Source organism: Tupaia chinensis, unplaced genomic scaffold (genome assembly GCF_000334495.1).
Source record: "Tupaia chinensis unplaced genomic scaffold, TupChi_1.0 Scaffold141490_1, whole genome shotgun sequence".
NCBI classification, from domain to species: domain Eukaryota; kingdom Metazoa; phylum Chordata; class Mammalia; order Scandentia; family Tupaiidae; genus Tupaia; species Tupaia belangeri.
The window spans coordinates 374,787-395,541 of NW_006201352.1; the positions used below are offsets into that span (position 1 = coordinate 374,787).

At 42.3% G+C, this 20,755-nt stretch overlaps 1 protein-coding gene across 1 annotated transcript in view; it reads left to right on the forward strand.

Moving 5' to 3' along the window:
- Positions 1-20,755, forward strand: part of SLC2A9 (solute carrier family 2 member 9) — a 273,661-nt gene that overhangs the window by 40,439 nt on the left and 212,467 nt on the right. The window contains exons 3-4 of the mRNA XM_014581981.2: positions 1,812-1,972; positions 17,844-17,968. Coding sequence (XP_014437467.1) covers positions 1,812-1,972; positions 17,844-17,968 — 286 coding nt within the window. The remainder of the gene's footprint in view (positions 1-1,811; positions 1,973-17,843; positions 17,969-20,755) is intronic.

The window sequence follows — 20,755 nt, forward strand, 5'->3', positions numbered from 1 at the left end:
ATGGGAAAGATGTTTGCAGAATATTCCAGAAGTTCATTTGCTGGCCATCTTCAACTTAATTAGATGATGATAAACTGGTTTCTAAGATGGCTATACAAACTGAACCCGCACCACCATAGAAAACACACCCTGCTCATAACTACTTAGTCATATTAGACCTTTTTTTTCTGTTGAAATGAAATATTTAATTTAGATCTTCTAGTCAATTATTGATTACATCAAGTATTTTTACCAATTTGTAAAAACATTTTCTTCTGAAGTTAATTGGTCTTTATAATTGCTCATTTTCCACCTGAAAAATCTCAGTTTTTAAAAGAATATTATCTAAAACTATGTTTTGTAATTTTAAGAAAAGCTCACTTGTTTCTTATTGAATTACTATTATGTAATGGCTTTAATTCTTTCTCCCTCTCTATGGAATTATTCTGGTCTTATTTTCTTAAATTTTAACTTTAATTTAAACATTCAAAATTTTTATTCTTTGGAACCAGCAGATGGTGTAATGGTTCTGTCACTGGACTTCCATGTAGTTGACCGTGGTTCATGTCCCAGACCTGGCAACTTATACTCACACTGGGTGTTTGTGCTATTTTGTTTTCTGAGAGGTTTTTGCCTTAGCGTGCATGCACTTGCCAGAGAAAGAGCGTGACATACAGTGAGAGAGAAAGCGAGAAATCACCCCCTGGGGGGAATGGCCACCCTAAAATCAGTCTGCCATTTGGGAGTCCAGCAACATAACTGTTAAGCCATCTGCTGATCCCCTGATTTGTTTTTTTGTTTTGTTTTTCCTCTTTATTTATTTATTTATTTATTTTTTATATACGAGAGAGTTCACTCTCTGGAATGCTCATAGTTGCTCATCACTGTCCATTGTGGGCCCGGATATGAGGTTGCAGGGAAAGCTTACGTTCAGGTTGTGCGGACCTGGGTGGGAATCCTAGCACTATGATTTGCTATTTAAATCAGTTGAACCTTGGTTTTCTTGTCTTCAACGTGGGGATGACATCGATCTCTCAGGGCTGCTGCAAGTATCCAACAAGAGCTTAGAGCAATATCCAGCACTTAGGTGGAGCTCACACACAATTGCTGGACACAATGAAAAGGTCTAATATACATTTTTTCCCCACCTTTTGGTGGTATCTTTTGAAGAGCAGAAGACTTTAATTTTGGTGAAATCCAAATGAACATTCTTTTGTTTGTGGTTAGTGTTTTTTTCTGTCTTCTACTTTTTCCTACCCCAAGGTCCTCTTCTGTTAGAATTCAAGTTGGAAAGCCCAAATGTGGTGGTCATTACAGATTTGGGGTTTGATCTGAATTTGACTCTCAGGTCTGCTACTTGCTGAGTAAATCACTTTGTCTCTCTGAGCCTCAGTTTACTAGTCTGCACATGAAGTGAAAATAGGGATTATTCTCAACATCTGTTAGAAAAGTCCAATGAAATAAAGTTCAAACAGAACTCAGTAAGGTGCTAAACATGTAAAAAGTGCTCTTTAAAAATTGTTTTGGGGACTTGTAGATGCCATAATGGTTATGTCGCTGGACTCACACATAGTCAACCACAGTTTGAGCCCCGGGCCTGGCAGCTTGAGTCTCATGGCGGGCGTGTGTGAGGAGAAGGAATTGTGGCTTAGTCATCCCCCTTGGGGGGTGATTTCTCTGCTTTCTATCTCTGTTTTTCTGTCTCTCTAGCGAGCATGTGTGCCCTATAGCAAAAATCTCTCTCTAAAAGAAAAGCTTTGTATTATACACTAACTTGCTTCAAGCAGCAGGGTGGAACAGAGGAAATAACATGGTTTGTTGTCTATTTTCAGTACATCAAGGCCTTTTACAATGAAACATGGAAAAGAAGGCATGGACATCCAATAGACCCAGATACGCTGACTCTGCTCTGGTCTGTGACTGTATCCATATTTGCCATCGGTGGCCTTGTGGGAACATTAATGGTGAAGATGATTGGAAAGTTTCTTGGCAGGTCAGTAGGGGGCCAGCTCTCTTTGGGAGTTTCCTCCATAATGTTCATAATATATCTGTATAATAATCAGAAACCCAGCAGGCAACAACATTCCACTGAATTCAGTTGGAGAGATTTTAGTGTCTGAAGGAAGAAGGTGGAGAAATAGAGTGCAGAGCCCAAGGAGAACTGAAGCCATGAGTGGAAGGCTGATGAGCAGGAGAGGATGTTGTGGAGAGACTGGGCTATGCCAGAACCACAGCACCCAAGTAGGAGAGGACCAGGAAAGAAATACTTTAACCTCTCACCCTCTAACCTGCTGGAGGTGCCTTCCATTGGTCAAACCCAAAGTGAAAGCCAGAAAACCAGGAGCTTCACTGGTGCTTCTAGGCACAGAACTGAGCAGGGAGGGAAGGAGACTGGATTTGAGTAAGACACAAGTGAGGAACACCCAGTACAGTGCCTTAGAGGTTGTTTCAGATAGATAAGCACATGCAGATCTGTTTTGTAAGCAAATACCATATTGCATTATATAGCTATCCAATGATTTATTTAACCTCCATTACTGATAGACTTTCAGGTTATTTTTGATTTTTTAAAATGGCGATAGCCCATGTGCATGCATGTGAGAGTGAGAAAGAGAGAGAAGCTCCCTTGACAGGGTCTCACTATGCTTTGTCTCCCTTTTTCCAGCCTGTCAACCCCTCAAGATCTTGGGTGCCAACACCTTTTCAGGACCAGGGAATCCAAACCCAGTGTTGGATCTGTGGCTTCCAGTACTACAATCTAGGATGCTATAGACTGTGCCACCTAGGCTGGTTCTATTTCAATTTTTTAAAATTTTATATCACAAATAAGGCTGTAGTGAGTGTCAAATTGTTACAATTTTCCATGCAGGCTCTTTTCAATCAGATTTACTTTACCTCATGAGCCTCATTCCTCACTTATTTTTGACATGAAGTCTTCTCTCAGAGCAGGTTGATTTACCAATAAGTCCCCCCAAAGCAATGTTTCTTCTCTATTCTTATTCATAACAACAGCTTCCTGAGAGCCACTGAGGTGTGTTTGGAAAGAGTAGTCTTTACATCATTCACATCTGAACTTGAGTCGTGAGTCTTGCATTTACCAGATGAATAGCCTCAGGCAAGTCATTTAATTTACTTGGACATCATCTTACAGATGAGGACAATAGTTCCTACCTGCAGGGAATATTATGATGGTTAGATAAAATGAATGGAGGGGGAATGGCCATTAGTAGTAGCTCGATAAATAGAAGCTGTTATTTTCCATATTAATAATTTACCATCATCCTCATTATATCTTGATACCCATGGTAGGTGCTCAACAAGTCTCTATGTTGCATTGACCTGAACTGGAGAGGAGATGTGGACACATAAACACTATTATAAAGAGTCCTTTATAATGGTCCTTCCTTTACACTCTTCCTCCTATCTGCCACAAGGAGCAAATTCAAATGGAAGACGCTTCAGCAGGCTTTCTGCAAGGAAAACATCCCTGTGGTGCTCATGAAGGTCTGTGGTGCACAAGTGAAGTAGGAGAGGTGGTGACATACTCCTTGTCCGCAGGTCACCTCCATCATAGTAAATAACAGGAATGCAGCCCTGGTGAAGGACAACTAATTGTCATGAGGGAGACCATTTTCTGAGATCTCCAGTGTTCCAGGCATTCACTCTCATTTCATTTACTCTGGTCTATACTGTCTGTATATGGATAATAGGATTTCAGAGAGATTAGAGCACCTGGCCACACCCCGGCAGCTCACATGGTGACAGACTCAGGCTGGAGTCAATGCAGGATGGTGTCAGCACTATGATCGTTCCATTCTGCCAAGCAGATCTTAACCAGGGTCCTCTTGGCAGTGGTTCTGTAAGATCCACATCTGTTTGAATAATGAAGTGACTGGGCAGCACCCAGGTGGCACCGCTGGGCAGAGTCCCTGAAGTGCTGTCAGATAAGTCTCCAGCCCGGGCCAGAGCCTGTCCACAGTCCACTTTCCTGTCTCGATTAGATAGAGTCACCCATTCCCCAGGCTCTGTGTCTGTGACATCTACCTGCCTTATGCCCGACCCTGACAATTATAGCCCAAGGTGCTTCCTAAGGAGGTGTCCAGCACATGGAAAGAGAAAGGAGAAAGGAACCCTGGATCATGGTCACAGTGCTGTGGCTTAGCAAGTCCTGACCCTGCCATGTGCCATGTGTCGTGTGTGTGATGTGAGACTTTGCCACTTCACCTCTCAGTCAAAATTCTCCTGAGTGTAAAATGAGGGTAATGAAAGTAGTTTTACTACCTTTGCCATCACTGCAGTACAAAAAGCAAAAAGAAAACATCTTCGAAAACATCTTAACTTCTAAGTGATGAAGAATCATCACATCAACCAGTCAGGCTGGAGAAATGAAGACGCATAGAAACATTAGATACAGGGGTGTTGGCGGTTTTGCCCCAGTAAGCTGTCAGTTCCTTTTTTCATCATCGTGAGAGTAAAAGTTGTATTGAGCTGAAGTTTCAACTTGAATAATAAGGCTGCCATTTATTCACCTCCTGATACATATCAGTGCTTGACATACGATATATCCTTTACTTCTCCAAATCTGTTTGTATTTTTGCAAATGATGTCTCTGAGCCCAGAGGTCAAGCAATTTGCCCAATGTCACAAAGAATGAAGCTGAAAGGAAACGCAGATCCGGGTCCATTTGGCCACAGACCAGTCGTCTTCCTATTATATGATGCTGTTTGAAACTCCTTGATGCCTTACTGTTCCTCTCCTGTGGAGACTATGAGGGAGGAGGAGAAAACTGGCCTGTAGTGAGAGGCTGGAGAAGCACTGGCAGCCTGAGAGGTTGGCTAGAAGGTGCTACATTACATGGCTCGTAGGCAAGTTTGTGTGGAACTGGAGTTCTCGGAGTACAGACGGGCTCTGTTACTGGCAGGGCCAGCAGTGGGGTTGTTCCTAGGTAGGGCATGTTGAACTCATCCATGATTGGGGAGGAAAACGAGGACAGGGAAGCACAAAGGGCTGGAAAGAGTCTCTGGAGATGAACCGTACTACATCACCTGGGCCTCAAGAATGCTGGTTCCTTGCCTGCTTGAGCCTCTAGCTAGAGAATACTGGGCATGGAGAATTCCAGGTGAATCACAGCCCCTCATTTGGGGTCATCTATCCTCTGCCTGCATGGTTATAATCATAGAACCCCCCTTCCTTCAGGAGACAGAACAGCAGCTGTGTTTGGTGCACAGATGCTGGCCCTGGACCCAGCTTCAAGTCTCAACTCAGATGCCCACAGCTCATGGGGTCATATGAGGGAATCCTCAAAAAGTTCATGGAAAATGCCTATTATCAAAAAACTATGCATAGATCAGGACCAGCAGTTGGTGTAATGGCTATGTTGCTGAACTCCTATGTAGTCAACAGAGGTTCTAGTCCTGGACCCAGTGGCTTAAACTCATGCCGGGTGCATGTGCGTGTGTGCCCAAGATCCCGAGAGGAGAATGGAGGAGAAGGGATTGTTGGGTGGCCATTCCCGTTGGGGGTGATTTCTCGCTTTCTGTCTCTCTATCTCTCTCTTTCTGGAGAGCACATGTGCCCTATAGCAAAAGCCTCTTAAAAAATTATGCATAGATTTAAAAAAAATTTGCAACAAAATAAACTTGTATTCCAATTGCCTTTTGTTCACAAACTTTTTGAAGTCCCGTTGTATATGTTCCTTGAACTCTGAGCTTCATTTGGTTTACGGGGACATGAAGATAAATGGTCAACCATCAGAGAGTTGTGAAGAAGAAAAGAGATAGTAGATATAGTCTTCACCCTACCAATCAACACAGTCAGAGCCTACCTTTTTTCATAGCATCATCATCGTTCACTCTTCCTGAAGTTGTTCATCCCATCATTTGATGGAGACATTGGTGAATGTGTTCTTTAGAGTGCACTGAAAACGTCCTTATTATGCATACCATAGGGTCTAACTCTTCCCTCTGGAACAAAGCTGAGGAAATATGTAAGAAACACATGGACTTTACAATCAGAGCTTGGGCCAGACTCTTGGGCAAGTCATGTAACCACATTCAACTATGCAGCAAACATGTTTGAGCACCTACTAAGACTGAGGCTCTAGTCTGGCCCATGGCTTTGGGGAACAGGAGAGACACAGCACCTGCCGCATGGGCATGGTGCTTGGGCAGGGGCAGAGACAGCAAGTCATTATACAGGTCATTATGATCTGGGAAGTGCAATGAATGGATCGTAGAGATGCAAGAAGAGGCAGCTGCAGTGCTTTTTGATGTTTAAATCTGTCAAATGTAGATAAGCAAACCCACCTGAGAGAGCAGCGCTGAAGGTTGAATAAGATAAAATCGACAAAATATCTCCTGTCACTCAGGAAGATTTTTGAATCCTGGGAACCAGGAGTTAGCGTAATGGCTATGTCGCTGGACTCCCACGTAGTCGACCGCGGTTCGTGTCCCGGACCCGGTGGCTTAAAACTCACGCCGGGCGCGTGTGCGTGTGTGCCCAAGATCCCGAGAGGAGAATGGAGAAGAAGGGATTGCGGCGTGACCATCCCCCCAGGGGGTGATTTCTCGCTTTCTGTCTCTATGTCTCTCTCTGTCTGTCTGGCGAGCGCACGCGCCCTACAGTGAAAATCTCTCCAAAAAAAAAAAAAAGGAAGATTTTTGAATCCTGTGACAGGAACCCAAATCAAACTCAGTTATGCCTGAAAGAGAATTAATTGGCTCATATAATTGAAATACAACTTGGTTGAGTTTAAGAACTCCCACGACATCATTTTTTTAAAATCTGTTTTCTTTCTTGTCCTCTCAGTTCTGCTCCCTCTGCATTGGCTTCTTTTCCGGGCAGTCTTTCTGTGGAGGGACAAGAAGGCCAGGCCTGTGAAAGTTCGCCTTTCAGTAGCCATAGTAACCATCTCAGTCATGAATCTCATTGACCCGAAGGAGGTTGTATGTCTTCAGGGTTCTCAGCAGAGGGGAAGGATGGGAAATATTGCCCAGGAGGAGACATTTGGCAGTGTTTGTCCCAATGGTGTGGGGATACTACTAGCACATAATAGAGGCCAAGGATGCTGCTAAACATCCTACAACGCACAAGACAGTCTCCCCGTCAAGAATTGTCCAGGCCCAAATGTTAATAGTGCTGAGGTTGACAAATCCTGTGCACTGGACTAGCAGTTCAAAAGAATGTCCTACGTGTTTTGAGAATGAACAGTAACTGCAGTGTTGACTGGCCAGGCCTGTATTGTGTGTCCATTCTTGAAGCCAGTGTGGGATGTGACAAAAGCATGTGTACACAGACACACACACACACACACAACATGCATTGAGAGTGTGGGCAGGAAGGTTTATTCTAAGAAATTTGAGGAACTTCTCTCAGAAGCAAAATCGATGCATCAACTACAGGCATCTCTCCAGGCAGGTAGCACGTTCTCAAAAGTACTATTTTTCTCTTTATCTTTTTCTATTCCACCCTTTTAAAGTTTGTCTTCATTTTATAGTACTAGAAAACAACTTTAGCTCTCTAGATGCCCACTGGAGGAATCTGCAATGCATGAGGTGAACACAGATGCATTTTCTAGGGAAGCCAATCCAGAACAGAACTGAGAGGTAAAGAAAGAAAACAGATTTTTTTTTAATGATGTCATGTGAGCTATTAAATTCAACCAAGTTGTATTTCAATATTATTTCATAATAGAACTCCATAGATGGGGGAAAGCTAAAACAACAGATATTTATTTTCTTTGTTTTGGAGGCTGTAAGTCCTATATAATGGTATTAGAAGCTTGGTTTCTCTTCAGGCCTCTTTCCTTGCCTTGCAAAGGCCACCTTTTCACTGTCTCACACAGTCCATGTGTCCATGCGTCTCACACGGTTTTTCTTCTGTGTGCTCATCCCTGGTGTCTCTGCCTTTCATAACGACACCAGTCTTATCATATCTGGATCTCACCATTATGATCTCATTTAACCTAATTATCCCCTCATAGGCCTTCTCTCCAAATGCAGTCACATTAGGGTTTAGGGACTTCAACGTTTTAAGGTTTGGGGACACAATTCAGTCCCCAACAGAGCACATACATCATGCTGCTGATGATTTCTTCTAGGCTAGAATTATCTCAGGTCAATTCTCCAGATGCAGAACCTGACCCAGGAAAGCAGACGAGGGCAGGAGAAGGAGCTAAGCAAGGCTGTGCTCTCAGGCCAACTATAGCCTTGCCCAGTCCAAGGGGTTCTGAAGCATAACTCACACCAGAGAGCTGTCCCACTGATGCAAGGGGGCTGAAACCACCTCCACCAGTACTCCGTCACTGACTATCAGCTCTCCTGGTGGAGAGACATCCATCTTCCAGGCCAACATCAATCTTCTGGAGCAGGGTCAACCCCAAGCCTTTAGCAGTCAATATTCACAGAGCTGGATGATAGAAACGGCTATCTGGGTGGGTGGAGCAATATCAGCCTGGAAGCCCAGTGTTCTGCCCTGATTCTATGGGCCTTGGGAGACTTGCTTAGTATAAGGATGGTGAAAAGTCTAGAAGGTGGATCGATCTTGCATTTTAATAGGCAATCAGGAGAAAACCTGGACATGGTAGATAAGGCCAGAGGACTTTAGGAAGGCTGGATTTCAAAGTTGAAAGCCAAGAGAGGCAGCATACTCAAAGATGAAGCTTCTTTAGTACAAGCTGTTCCTGTATTGTCGAGTTGCTTTATTATAGATATAACCCATTTGGTATTATAGATTCACAAGCCAGAAAAGTACCATTAAATGTTATAATAAAGATTTCTCCTATTCCCACTGTCTACCACACATATATCAGATACAATTAGTATTCTCTGAGCACTCACATAAAGCTTTATGTTTCTCTCTGTCCCATCTCTTAGTATTTTGTTTGTAATCATTTCATTATATTTCTATCCCTTTCCTCAATACAAGAGCCATGTCTATAAATAGACCTCAGTACTTAGCACAGCAGGTTATATATAGTAGAGAAGTGATAGGATGGTTGAAAGAATTTATAGGCCAGCCTCATAATCAAGTAGTTAAGCCCCTGTGCATGGGGAGCCAGATCCCATGTAGCTGATTACATTTTGAATCCTGGTCCAGGAGACTTGAAAAATACACTAGGCACATGTGCATACATGCCCCAAATCCTGACAGGATGGAGAAATAAAGGAAAAAGGATTGTGGCTTGTCTATGCCCCATCAGGGGATGCTTCTCTTTCTCTCTCTGTCTCTCTCTCTCTGGTGAGTACATGGCATGTACCCTCTGGTAATTTCAAAAAATTTGATGCTTAAATTATTTTTTGAGAGGTTTTTCCTATAGGGCACATGCACTCGCCAGAAAGACAGAGAGAGACAGAGAGACAGAAAGTGAGAATTCACCCACCGGGGAATGGTCATGCCTCAATCCCTTCTCCTCCATTCTCCTCTCATATGACTAAGAGCTCGCCAGGCAAAAGACACTGCAAGTGCAAAGGTCTAGGAGTGAAGAACAGTCTTAGCTTCTTTGAAGATATAACAAGAGGGAGATGTTTGTGAGGAATGAGACAAAGAGGTTAGTGGGATCAGATCTTGAGGGCCTTGTGGGCCAGGGATGGACCTTTGGATTTTCCTCTGAGTAAGATGTTACTGGAGTATTTTAAATTCAGAATTATTCTGACTTACATTTTGAAAGGTGTGCTGTTATCAGTGGGTTTGGAAGCTGATTAGTAGTGTCTCACAGTAGCTCAGGTGAGAGATGACGTGTTTTGCATCAGAGTTGTAATAAGACATAGCAAGAGGTAGTGAGAAGTGTTTGAATTCTGTGCACACTCTGAAGGGACAGCAGAACTTGTTGATGGTTTATGTATGGTGTCTGTTGGAGAGATCAGAAATAATACTGACGATGGGCCAGCAGGTGGCAGAATAATTAAGGTGCTGGACTACCACATAACTGACCTTGGTTTGAGTCCTGGTTCTAGTAACTTGAAACTCACACAGGTCATGCATGCTCAAAATCCCAGGAGGAGAATGGAGGAGAAGGGATTGTGGCATGGGCGTCCCCCTGGGGGATGATTTCATGCTTTCTCACTTTCCCTTTGTCTCTGTCTTTTTGGTGAGTGAACTCACCCTATGACAAAAACCTAAAAAAAAAAAGAAGAATGTTGACATTTTGGGCTGAATTACTATAAAGATTATATTATTTTTTGAGATAGGGAAGCCCATAAAGGGGGGGTGGCAGGACTTTCTGAAGGGAAGAGGAGGAGCACTATCAGCAACTCAGTAAGTATATTAAGTTTGAATTTTATGTTAAGATATGCTAGTGGAGATGCCAAGTAAGACATTAGATATACAAGGTTAGTGCTCAGTGGAGAGTTCAGAGCTGGGATAAATTGGGTATGTTGTCAATATATGGATGGCACTTACAGCCAGCAGACAAGACAAAGCCAATACAAAGTCACTAGGAAAGTACAGAGACAGAATAGCCCAAGTTCTGAGCCCTGAAACTCACGAATGTTCAGAAGGTGATAAAAGGATCAGTCAATGAAATAGCTCTCATGATTGGGCAAGACCTGGAAAGTGGGCACAAAAGAGGTGGAGATCACAGTTGTTCAATGCTACAGAGAAATACCAAGACTGAGCTTTGGTTGGTGGGCTTAGCAGCATGCAGGTTAGTGATTACCTTTACTAGAGCTGTTTCAAGGGTACGGTGGGGAAATGATTGTAGTCATTTGAAAAAGGAGAGGGCTAGTCCATAGAGCAGTGATTAAGCACTGTACAGAAGGAACTGGATCCACATGGCTGACTGCAATTCAAATCTCAGCCCTCCCAGCTTGAAAAACATTCCAGGCATGTGTACATGTAGCCAAGATCCAAATGGGATGGAGAAATGAAGGGGGAAAAGGATCACAGTGTGGCAAGGTCCTATTAGGGGGTGCTTTCTCCTTCTCTTTTTTCTCTCTCTTCCTCTCTCTCCCTCTCTCTCTCTCTCTCGTGTGCATATACATGTGCCTTGTGGCAAAACAGAGAGAGAGAGAGGAGAGAAGGAGAAAAGAAGAACTGGAGAAAATGAGAAAATGAGAAAATAGATCATTCTTTTTGAGAGGTCTCACTGTGATGGAGAGTAGAGACAATGACATGGTAGATAGAGGAAGATGTTGGATCAAAAGTAGTTTTTATGCTTTCTTTGAAGATGAGAGTCATAAAATCACAGATGTGGGTGGGGTGATACGTGTTCGATAAAATTGGAAGGGTCTCTTGGGATTGCCTCTGTGTTCTCAATGGAAAAGCAAATAAGATCATTAGCTGGGAATGAGGGAAAAGGGATTTGAAGAGAGAGAGTAAATGCATGAAATAGTCCTGTAGGAGGGCTGGGCACTGAGTGAACTAGTAAATAGAAGAATCACTGCTGGAGAGCCCTACAGTCATTTGAGTTGATGGTCATAAATTCTAGGTGACTGGTCAACACAGTTATTTGTTTTTCTCTGGCCAAACTGAGCTTTGGAGATACAAGTGCATGGTAGGCAAATATTTAACTATTTTATCTTTTGCCAGGTGCATATAATGCAAGGAGGTGAGGGTATATGGATGTTTAAAATGATGAACCATAGAATTCAAGCTAGGTAGGCAGGAATATGACAGATGTGGAAACAAAGTACAATATTGGCTTATAGGCCTAGTCAGGCTAAAGAATTGTTGAAGGATGTATGATGGGAGCCAGTGTCTCCCACATTTCACCAGGGATTAATGGAAAATACTTTTTTTAGAATTACTTATTTTTATTTCTTATTGCTATTATCATTTTTTAAAATTTGCTATAGGGCATGTGTCCTCACCAGGGAGTGATAGAGAAAGAGCAAGTGAGAAAGCAAACTTCCAGGTCAGGGACTTAAACTGTGGTTGGCTATGTGGGAGACCAGTGCCTTAACCACCATGCCACCTTGGAAAATACTTTCTAAATTCAAACTGATATAGTATTCTCTATTTTCCCCAATGATCCTGATCTTGTTAAGGTATGACATCATAGAATACAGGTCTCAGGCCAGCTGGTAGCATAGTGGTTAAGGCAGTTGAATCCCACTTGGCCAACACACAGTTCAAGTCCTGAACCCAACAGCTTGGAAAATATGCCAGACGTGTGTGTATGCATGTCCAAAACCCCAAGAGGAGAATGGAGGAGAAAGAGTTAAGACATGTCCATCCCCCCAGAGGTTGCTTTCTCATCTCTTCCTCTCTCTAGCTCTCAGCAAGTACAGGTGTCCTATAGCAATTTTTTTTTAATTTTAAGAAAACTAAGAAGGCAAGACTCCTGTTTTCTCTCACCTTCTTTTGGCTAGGCTAAATGTCTTCAGCCTCTTTGAGAACTTCTTGAGGGACATGGTCTCCAATCTCCTCATCACCCTCTCACTTTCTTTCTGCCTGAGAGCTGATGAACTTCTGGGTCGCATGGGGGAGAACCATATAGTATTAAAGAAGCTCAACACAATGAGGCAGCTGTCTTGGGTGGAATTTCAAAGGGTGCCAGAATTCTGCTCTCAGAATTGATCACCCTCATGTCTGTTGCTATGTTCATCTTTGGGAGAAAATGTAAATACAATGATTAAAGTTCTTATCTCTGAACACCAGTAAGTCAGCTTTAAGAAATATTTGAAAATAAGGTTTTCATCTTCACTGGGACACTGTCAGAATGGGGGTTATTTTGAGAAGGAATGTATTAATATGATCAACTTGCTTAGAGAGTGCACAGTTCTATTTGTAAATGTTTCAAGTCAGATTTTAATGTGATTTTAATATTCCCTGCACAGCACACAATACACATCGTGTCTTAGCAGGAGTTCAGGCCAGAGTCTTTGGAGCTTCCTTGGCCCCTCTCTTTCTCTACACAACTGTCCAACCTACCACCAAATCCCAACAATTCTGTGTTCAAAATATTCTAACAACTGACCCACTTCTCATTACCACCAATCTGGTCTATATCACTATTAATGCTTGCCTAAACTATTGTGATTATTCCTCAGTAGGTCTTACTGCCTCCACACTTGTCCCTTATAGTGCATGATGCTGAGTGGCCTTGTTAACATGTATGTCATCACTTCTATCTTGAGACTCTTCTAGTGGCTTCCTTTATCATCTAGTTCTAATGGGCTGTCTTAGCCCATTTTGTGTTGCTATAACAGAATACCCAAGGATGGGTAGTTGATTAAAAGCAGACATTATTTGGCTAATGATTCTGGAGACTGGAAAGACCAAGAGCATGGTGCTGGCAACTAGTCAGGTTCTGGTCCTATGTCATTGTACGGATTAGAGAAGAGAAAAGGTTAGTGGGAGAGAGAAGGTTAGCACAGAGCACAACATGGAAGCCTACAGACTTGCTTTATAGCAATTTATTCTCATAGGAACTAAGCAGTGAGAACTTGCTCCCTCCTGGGAAATGACATTAAGCTATTAATGAAGGATCCATTCCCATGTCTCGTGCACCTCCCACTGGGCCCCATCTTCGTGCTTCCCCATTGGGGATCTAGTTATGAGTTTTCAACAGGGACCCAACAATCATCCCTTACTAGTGGTATAAAGGACCCTCCATGAGCTCCTCTACCACTCCTCCCACCTTCATCTTTTCTCACCTGCTCTCTGGTTCTGCATTCCCTCCAGCCACGCTGGCATCACTCATGTTTTTGAAACAGGCCACACCTGCTTCTTTGTTCCTTTCTGCCTGGAGTACTGCTCCCAGATATCCATATGGCTTATTTATTCTCCTTCTTCATGTCTGTACTCAGATGTCACCTCCTCCTGGGGCCCTCCCTATTCACCCTGTGTAAAATTATACCTTTTCTCTTCTTTAGTTTTCTCTACAGCATCTATCACTGCCTGGCATGCTGATTTTCTTTTTATACTTATTTGTTGAGGAGAGCATAAAAGAGAAGGGACTTTGTTGTGTTCATATCCCAGAATCATCTGCTGCTTGCCTGAATCTGTCTCTCTGGCAAGCACATACACAGTATAGCAAAAAAAAAAAAAAAAAAAAAAAACCCAAAAAACCTCTTTTAAAAATAGGCATTTTTACAACCATTTTTATAAATGAGGAAACCAAGGTTCAGAGAGCATAAGTCATTCAATTAGTGTGTTTCTGAGCTGTCACAATAGGGACATGATAGGAGGTGGATTCGGGAAGACAACATTTGTCTTGCCCACAGATCTAAAAGTTGAACTAAAATCCAAGACAGATCAAAGGTGGTCCACCTGGTTAAAGTCTAGGTTAATATGGCAAACCTCCTAGAATTTATCCCATCACTTATATGAAAAAAATAAATGTGAGACACCTGCATGTGCCAGGAAGTAGTTTAGTAGCTAGAGTTACAATGACAAGACAACCTATCATCCTGTATGGAGCATACATTCTAGTGGGGAAAGACAGGCACTGAACATGAAATTTTTTATATATATATATATATATGATAATTTTTCTATGGTGTCGGGGTTGTGAAGAAAATATAATTGGTGATAGAATTGAGGGGAATGGACTTTCAGTTGGAGCCAACCATTTCAGATAGTGTCAGGAGGTGATATGAGTTGAAACTCTACTGAGATAAGTGCAATAAGCAGAGGAGACAAGGGCCATGAAACATGAAATTTTATATATATATATATATATATGATAATTTTTCTATGGTGTCGGGGTTGTGAAGAAAATATAATTGGTGATAGAATTGAGGGGAATGGACTTTCAGTTGGAGCCAACCATTTCAGATAGTGTCAGGAGGTGATATGAGTTGAAACTCTACTGAGATAAGTGCAATAAGCAGAGGAGACAAGGGCCATGAATTGGGAACCAGCCTGGCACGCCTGAGGGACCACAGGAAGACTCATCAGTTTGGAATAGTATGAACAAGAGTGAACATATCAGATGATGAGGCAATGGCCATCTCATGCAGGCTTTTTAGGTGAGGAGTTTACTCTAAGTGTGGTGAGAAGTTGCCAGGACCCACTCAGCAGAATACATTTTTCTGAGTGGGGGGACAATGGATTAGAAATAAACATAAAAATGAACACATAAGACATACAAATATAGAGAAGCAAGGATCGGGTGGGCCTGACTTCTCTGATAGAGAAAGCAGTGACCCAAACTGGCCTCAGGTTTATTATTTTTTAGGGTAGAAAATAGGGGAAGAGGAAATGAAATGCAAAGCCAGTTGTTTTCAGATGTTAATCAGGTGATGATGTGAAAAGGACTGGCACCATGTGGTTTCTTCTGATCTTTTGGGTTGAAATCAGAATAACACATGTGGCTTCCTTAGACAGATACTGCTTTGCAGTATCAACAGCTACCATATTTGTATGTTAATGCTTTCATTGCTATGCAAATGAACCTCACAACCGAGGTTATGCCTATGTCTGAAGGTCACTGTTTGTTCAGAATGACCACTCTCCACAAGAAGCCACTAAAAGGGTTTATTTATTTAAGTTTTTTATTTCTTCAGAGAAAGAGGTACCCTCAACAGATCTTCACACTTTAATCCACCCCCAGCCAGCCACAATTACAGGCATACTCTGGTACCCAGCATGAACAGGGAGGCCTCTGGATGCACCCTGGGACCTTCTCAGATGGTCTTAGCATCACAGAACATTGTGTTAATGCTGAGCCTCTGCAGTTGGCACCAAATAATGCTTTAAACAAAGAAATGTATGTCAATGTGTACTTTGAAAGGAACACTCAGCTGTGCTATGGACAATGAAGAGCAACATGGTAAAAGTGAAAGTAGAAACCACTTAGGTTATTGCAACTGTGGGAGTGGAAGTTGATAGAGGTCTGGACCACTGCCACACTATCATCTGGAAATAGGAGAAGTGGCTTGATTTGGGATATATTTTGAAAGCAATGTAGAGACAACTCAGTGATGGATTGGATATAGGTAGTAAAGAAAAAGTGAAAATATTATCCTCAGGTTTTTGGTCTAAACCACTAGGAAGACAGAGGCTTTATTTACTCAGGTGTAGAGGACCATAGAAGATGGGTTAGAAGGCATGTGGTGAAGGATGGTTAGCAGTGGGTTCTCATTTCAAGTCTGTCCTAAGGAGCAGACTCCAGGATTTGCATTTGTAAATGCAGATTGGTGAATCTAATGAACAACCAGGTTCCTCTTCAGGAGGCTACTATTATCTTTACAATTATCATTAATATGATCAAAGTATCAAAAGTAGGTGTGTACCAGTGTTTAACTGTAAGAGGGCAGTGGAGAAGGTATGTGGAAGAAGGAGTTCAGTTCTGATTTCTAACCTTTATTCCTCACTGCCAAGCTATTGTTTATCAACTACATGCTTACCCTTCTGTGTTTTCCTCTGTGATGCTGTATCTGGGACTGGCACCCTGTATTTGTCCTTAGCTATTAGGAGTACTAGAGACAAGTGGTAAAAGGACTTGCTCTTTCCTTTGCCTGAATTTCCTGCCAGTCTCAGAGTTGACCTTGGCAGTTGATGCCAGATTCCAACTTTTGTCCTTTCCCCCAACCTGTACTCCTGGTGACCTTCAAAGGAAACAATACCGGAGGGTAGTGTTCTCCTAAAGGTCTAAACTAGCTCTTCATGGTCCCTCTTTTAGGCCCCTGATGTATCAGCACCATGTGGGCAAGCCCCCTTTTTGGCATCTCAGCCCTCTGAAGCCTGCTTAGCCAATTCCTTATGATAAATTCCCTCCACTGAAATATTGGATTGTTGGAAAATTTATGATGCATTCTTGCTTAGAAAAACACAGAAAAAAATATGTCATGACTTTTCTGACAACTCAATAATTATAATGTTTTCCATTTTCCTGCCTAGATGCTGACTCCTGGATTGTTGAGATGCATCATGACTTTGTATATGTTAAATAAAAATCTTAAAATTGATTAAATGAAATACTGAAACAGGGAATTAATAGATGTCAAGGCTGTTGATGCCTTTGGAGGTGACACAGTCAACCTCAGTTGTGAACCTAGAGAGAAGAAGTGATTTACTCAAGATCACTCAGCCAGAGGGAGAGACCCTTAGGGTACTGGAACCATGCTCTTGGCTCTTGGGCTGGTGCTCTTTCCACTGTGCCTGAGTCTTGATCTCCTGACCCTCCTGAAAAGTGGTAAAAGGACTTGCTCTTTCCTTTGCCTGAATTTCCTGCCAGTCTCAGAGTTGACCTTGGCAGTTGATGCCAGATTCCAACTTTTGTCCTTTCCCCCAACCTGTACTCCTGGTGACCTTCAAAGGAAACAATACCGGAGGGTAGTGTTCTCCTAAAGGTCTAAACTAGCTCTTCATGGTCCCTCTTTTAGGCCCCTGATGTATCAGCACCATGTGGGCAAGCCCCCTTTTTGGCATCTCAGCCCTCTGAAGCCTGCTTAGCCAATTCCTTATGATAAATTCCCTCCACTGAAATATTGGATTGTTGGAAAATTTATGATGCATTCTTGCTTAGAAAAACACAGAAAAAAATATGTCATGACTTTTCTGACAACTCAATAATTATAATGTTTTCCATTTTCCTGCCTAGATGCTGACTCCTGGATTGTTGAGATGCATCATGACTTTGTATATGTTAAATAAAAATCTTAAAATTGATTAAATGAAATACTGAAACAGGGAATTAATAGATGTCAAGGCTGTTGATGCCTTTGGAGGTGACACAGTCAACCTCAGTTGTGAACCTAGAGAGAAGAAGTGATTTACTCAAGATCACTCAGCCAGAGGGAGAGACCCTTAGGGTACTGGAACCATGCTCTTGGCTCTTGGGCTGGTGCTCTTTCCACTGTGCCTGAGTCTTGATCTCCTGACCCTCCTGAAGGGCCTAGCCCTTGCTCCTGGGATTGACAGGTCAGTGACATGCCTTATGTTGGGGCATCCTCATTGAAGCCCTCCTTTCCTTCCAGGAAATATACTTTGCTGGTCAACAATGGGTTCGCAATTTCCGCTGCATTGCTGATGGCCTGTTCTCCCCAGGCAGGAGCCTTTGAGATGCTCATCGTGGGACGCTTCATCATGGGCATAGATGGAGGTGAGACTTCACCATGATGGGGGCAGGAACAGATTCCTAAGGGGTGTGTTGAAATGTGAGAACTGTTCAGTGCCATCATAGAACTGGGACCCTCTACTGGTATTGAGTTGCAGGGACCAAGGATGCTAGGATGCTGCATTAGGTGGGACAATCCCATGGAACAAACCATTCCATCCACAATGCTCTAGCACCCAAATTGAGAAATGCTGAGCAGGCTAAACCCAAGTCGACCCCAAAGACCTGGATGGCTTTTAGCATGCCATGCCTTCTGCTTTGTTACCTTCATCATAAAATTCATGTTCCAAGGTCATTTATAGTGTGGGGGGATTTTTTAAATGAGGATTATGTTTCTTGTCTGGATCACTGACTTATTCTTTCTTTCATTTATTCACCAAGGATTTACAGAGCACTTGCTACACCTGGTGTTCTATATGTTAGGAACATAATGGTTAACAAGACCATACACCTGGAGCTTTTTGTCTAGGTGCATGGGCAGATACATAATCACACACATAAGGTAGGCGCTAGTAAGTCCTAGGAAGAAAACAAAGTAGGTAAGGGGATAGTGAGCACTATTTTAGACAGGTCAGTCAGCGAAGACTACTCAAAGGATGAAACATGAACAGAGACTAGAATGAGCCAAGAGAAAGAATTGAGTGACTACTCAGGGAATCAGGTGCCCAGCAGGGAGAAGAATGCAATGGCTCTGACTTAGAAGAGTGCTTGCCATGTTCAAGAAGGAGTGAGTAGGCCAGTGTGGTTGTATCCTGGTGAGCAGGGGGAACATGAATGCTGATGACTCTGGAGAGGAGCCAGGACTAGATCTTGTAGAGCCTTGTGGGTCAGAGTGAGGACTGTGGGTTTCTGTTGAGTACAAGGGAACCCAAGGGAGGAGTGTAAGGAATGTATCATGAACTGGTTGTTTCAATACAATTCCTCTCACCGTTGTGTAGAGGAGAATGTAAGAGTGGATAAGGAACCAGTTATTCATGAAGATGGGCTGTACTGGAACAGTAGGGGAGGTGGCAAGAAGTGGGTAGATTCTGGCTGTAGGTGTGAGAGCAGAAGACTCAAAATATATTGTCAAAACCAACAAATAAGCAAACAAACTCTTCTTTCTTCCTAAATATGCAAATCTTTAGGCATTTGTAGAATGGGCTCAAGCCTTAGGATTAGAAATCCCTGGATTTGGATCACAGCTCTGATGCTTGGCAATTTCTAATACTTGGTGAGTTACTTAATAGCTCTGAGCCTCAGTGTTCTCATTTGCAAAATGAGATACCGATATCTACTTTAAAGGACTGTAATAAGGCTCAGATGAAGTATTTTCTCTCTCTTCACATATATGTATATGTAGTATATACATATATACAAATAATATGTAAAATACATGCACACATATGCACACAATTCTTGACTTATAATGGTTGGACTTAACAATTTTTCAATCTTACAGCAGTGCAAAAGTGATACACATTCAATACTGTATTTAATAAATTACAATATTTTAAATTTAGTAAGTCCAATACTTTATTATGAAATGAACTTGTGTTAGATGGTTTTTCCCAACTGCAAGCATATGTAAGTGTTCTAAACACATTTAAGGTAGGTTAGACTAAGCTATAATGTTTGGTAGGCTAGGTATATAAAATACAATGAATACATTTTGAACTTATAAATGTTTTCAGTTTACGTACTGATAACCTCATGATAAGTCAAGGGACATCTATATGTATATTTATATCTATATCTAACACTGACTGAGACCTCATAAAGACTAATTCCTCTTCCTTGTTGATCTATTAAAGATTGAGGCAGGTGTTCAGGGCCACCACAGGACTGAGGCCCCCTAACGGTACTGAGTTGGTGAGGACCAAGGATGGTAGAATCCTGCACGAAGTGGGACAGTCCCACGGAATGAACTTTATAAGTGAGCTTTGGGCTTTAATAGGTGAGCTGAAAAGCAAAAGCATTTCTCAGAGAGAGGTGAGCAGGAGGGGTCTGGAAGTTGGGGGATAATAGATTATTCACTTGCCTTCATTGCCTTGCCAGGGAGGGAGTTAATAATTCAGGACTTTTTTGGGGGGAGGAAACGGAGTGATGAAGAGGTCCCACTGATAATCCGGCCTCCAGCATACAAAACTCATGTGGAGAGGCAGAAGGGAACAGCACAGGCCTTCTGCAAGAGACAGCTCCACGGCTCCTGCTATCTAGCCATTTTGGGGGAAATGGAGAGATGAAGAGGTCTCACTGATAATTAGGCCTCCAGCATACAAAACTCACGTGGTAGGACGATCCCTTTCAGGCCTCCTGTCTCTGTATCTGTCTTTGTCTCTCTCGACCTCTGTCTCTCTCTCTCTGTCTCCTCTCTCTTTTTTTTTTAATTTTTGCTTTTTAGAATTTTTTTTTAAGGTGAGGCATCTTTCTGGGCCTGTTGGCCCCTCCTAGCCCTTTATCTTGTTAATAATTCCCTCTCTCCCTCCCAACCCAGGAGAGGCGGAAGGGAACAGAACAGGCCTTCTGCAAGAGACAGCTCCATGGCTCCTGCAATCTAGCCATTTTGCATGAGTGTGCCGTGCGGTTTTCTAATTTTGGGGTTTTATTGAAATTTTTTGAATATTAATTTTTTTCAGTTTTATTTAAAAGTTTTTCTCTTCATTTTTTTCTCTTTTTCTTTGTTTCTTGTCTTTTTTTTTCTGTTGTTGCTATTGTTTCCCTCTCTCTGTTTCCTTTTCTACATACTCCTCTACGCTTAGATTAAACTTTTTAGTATGGGAAGAAACTGAC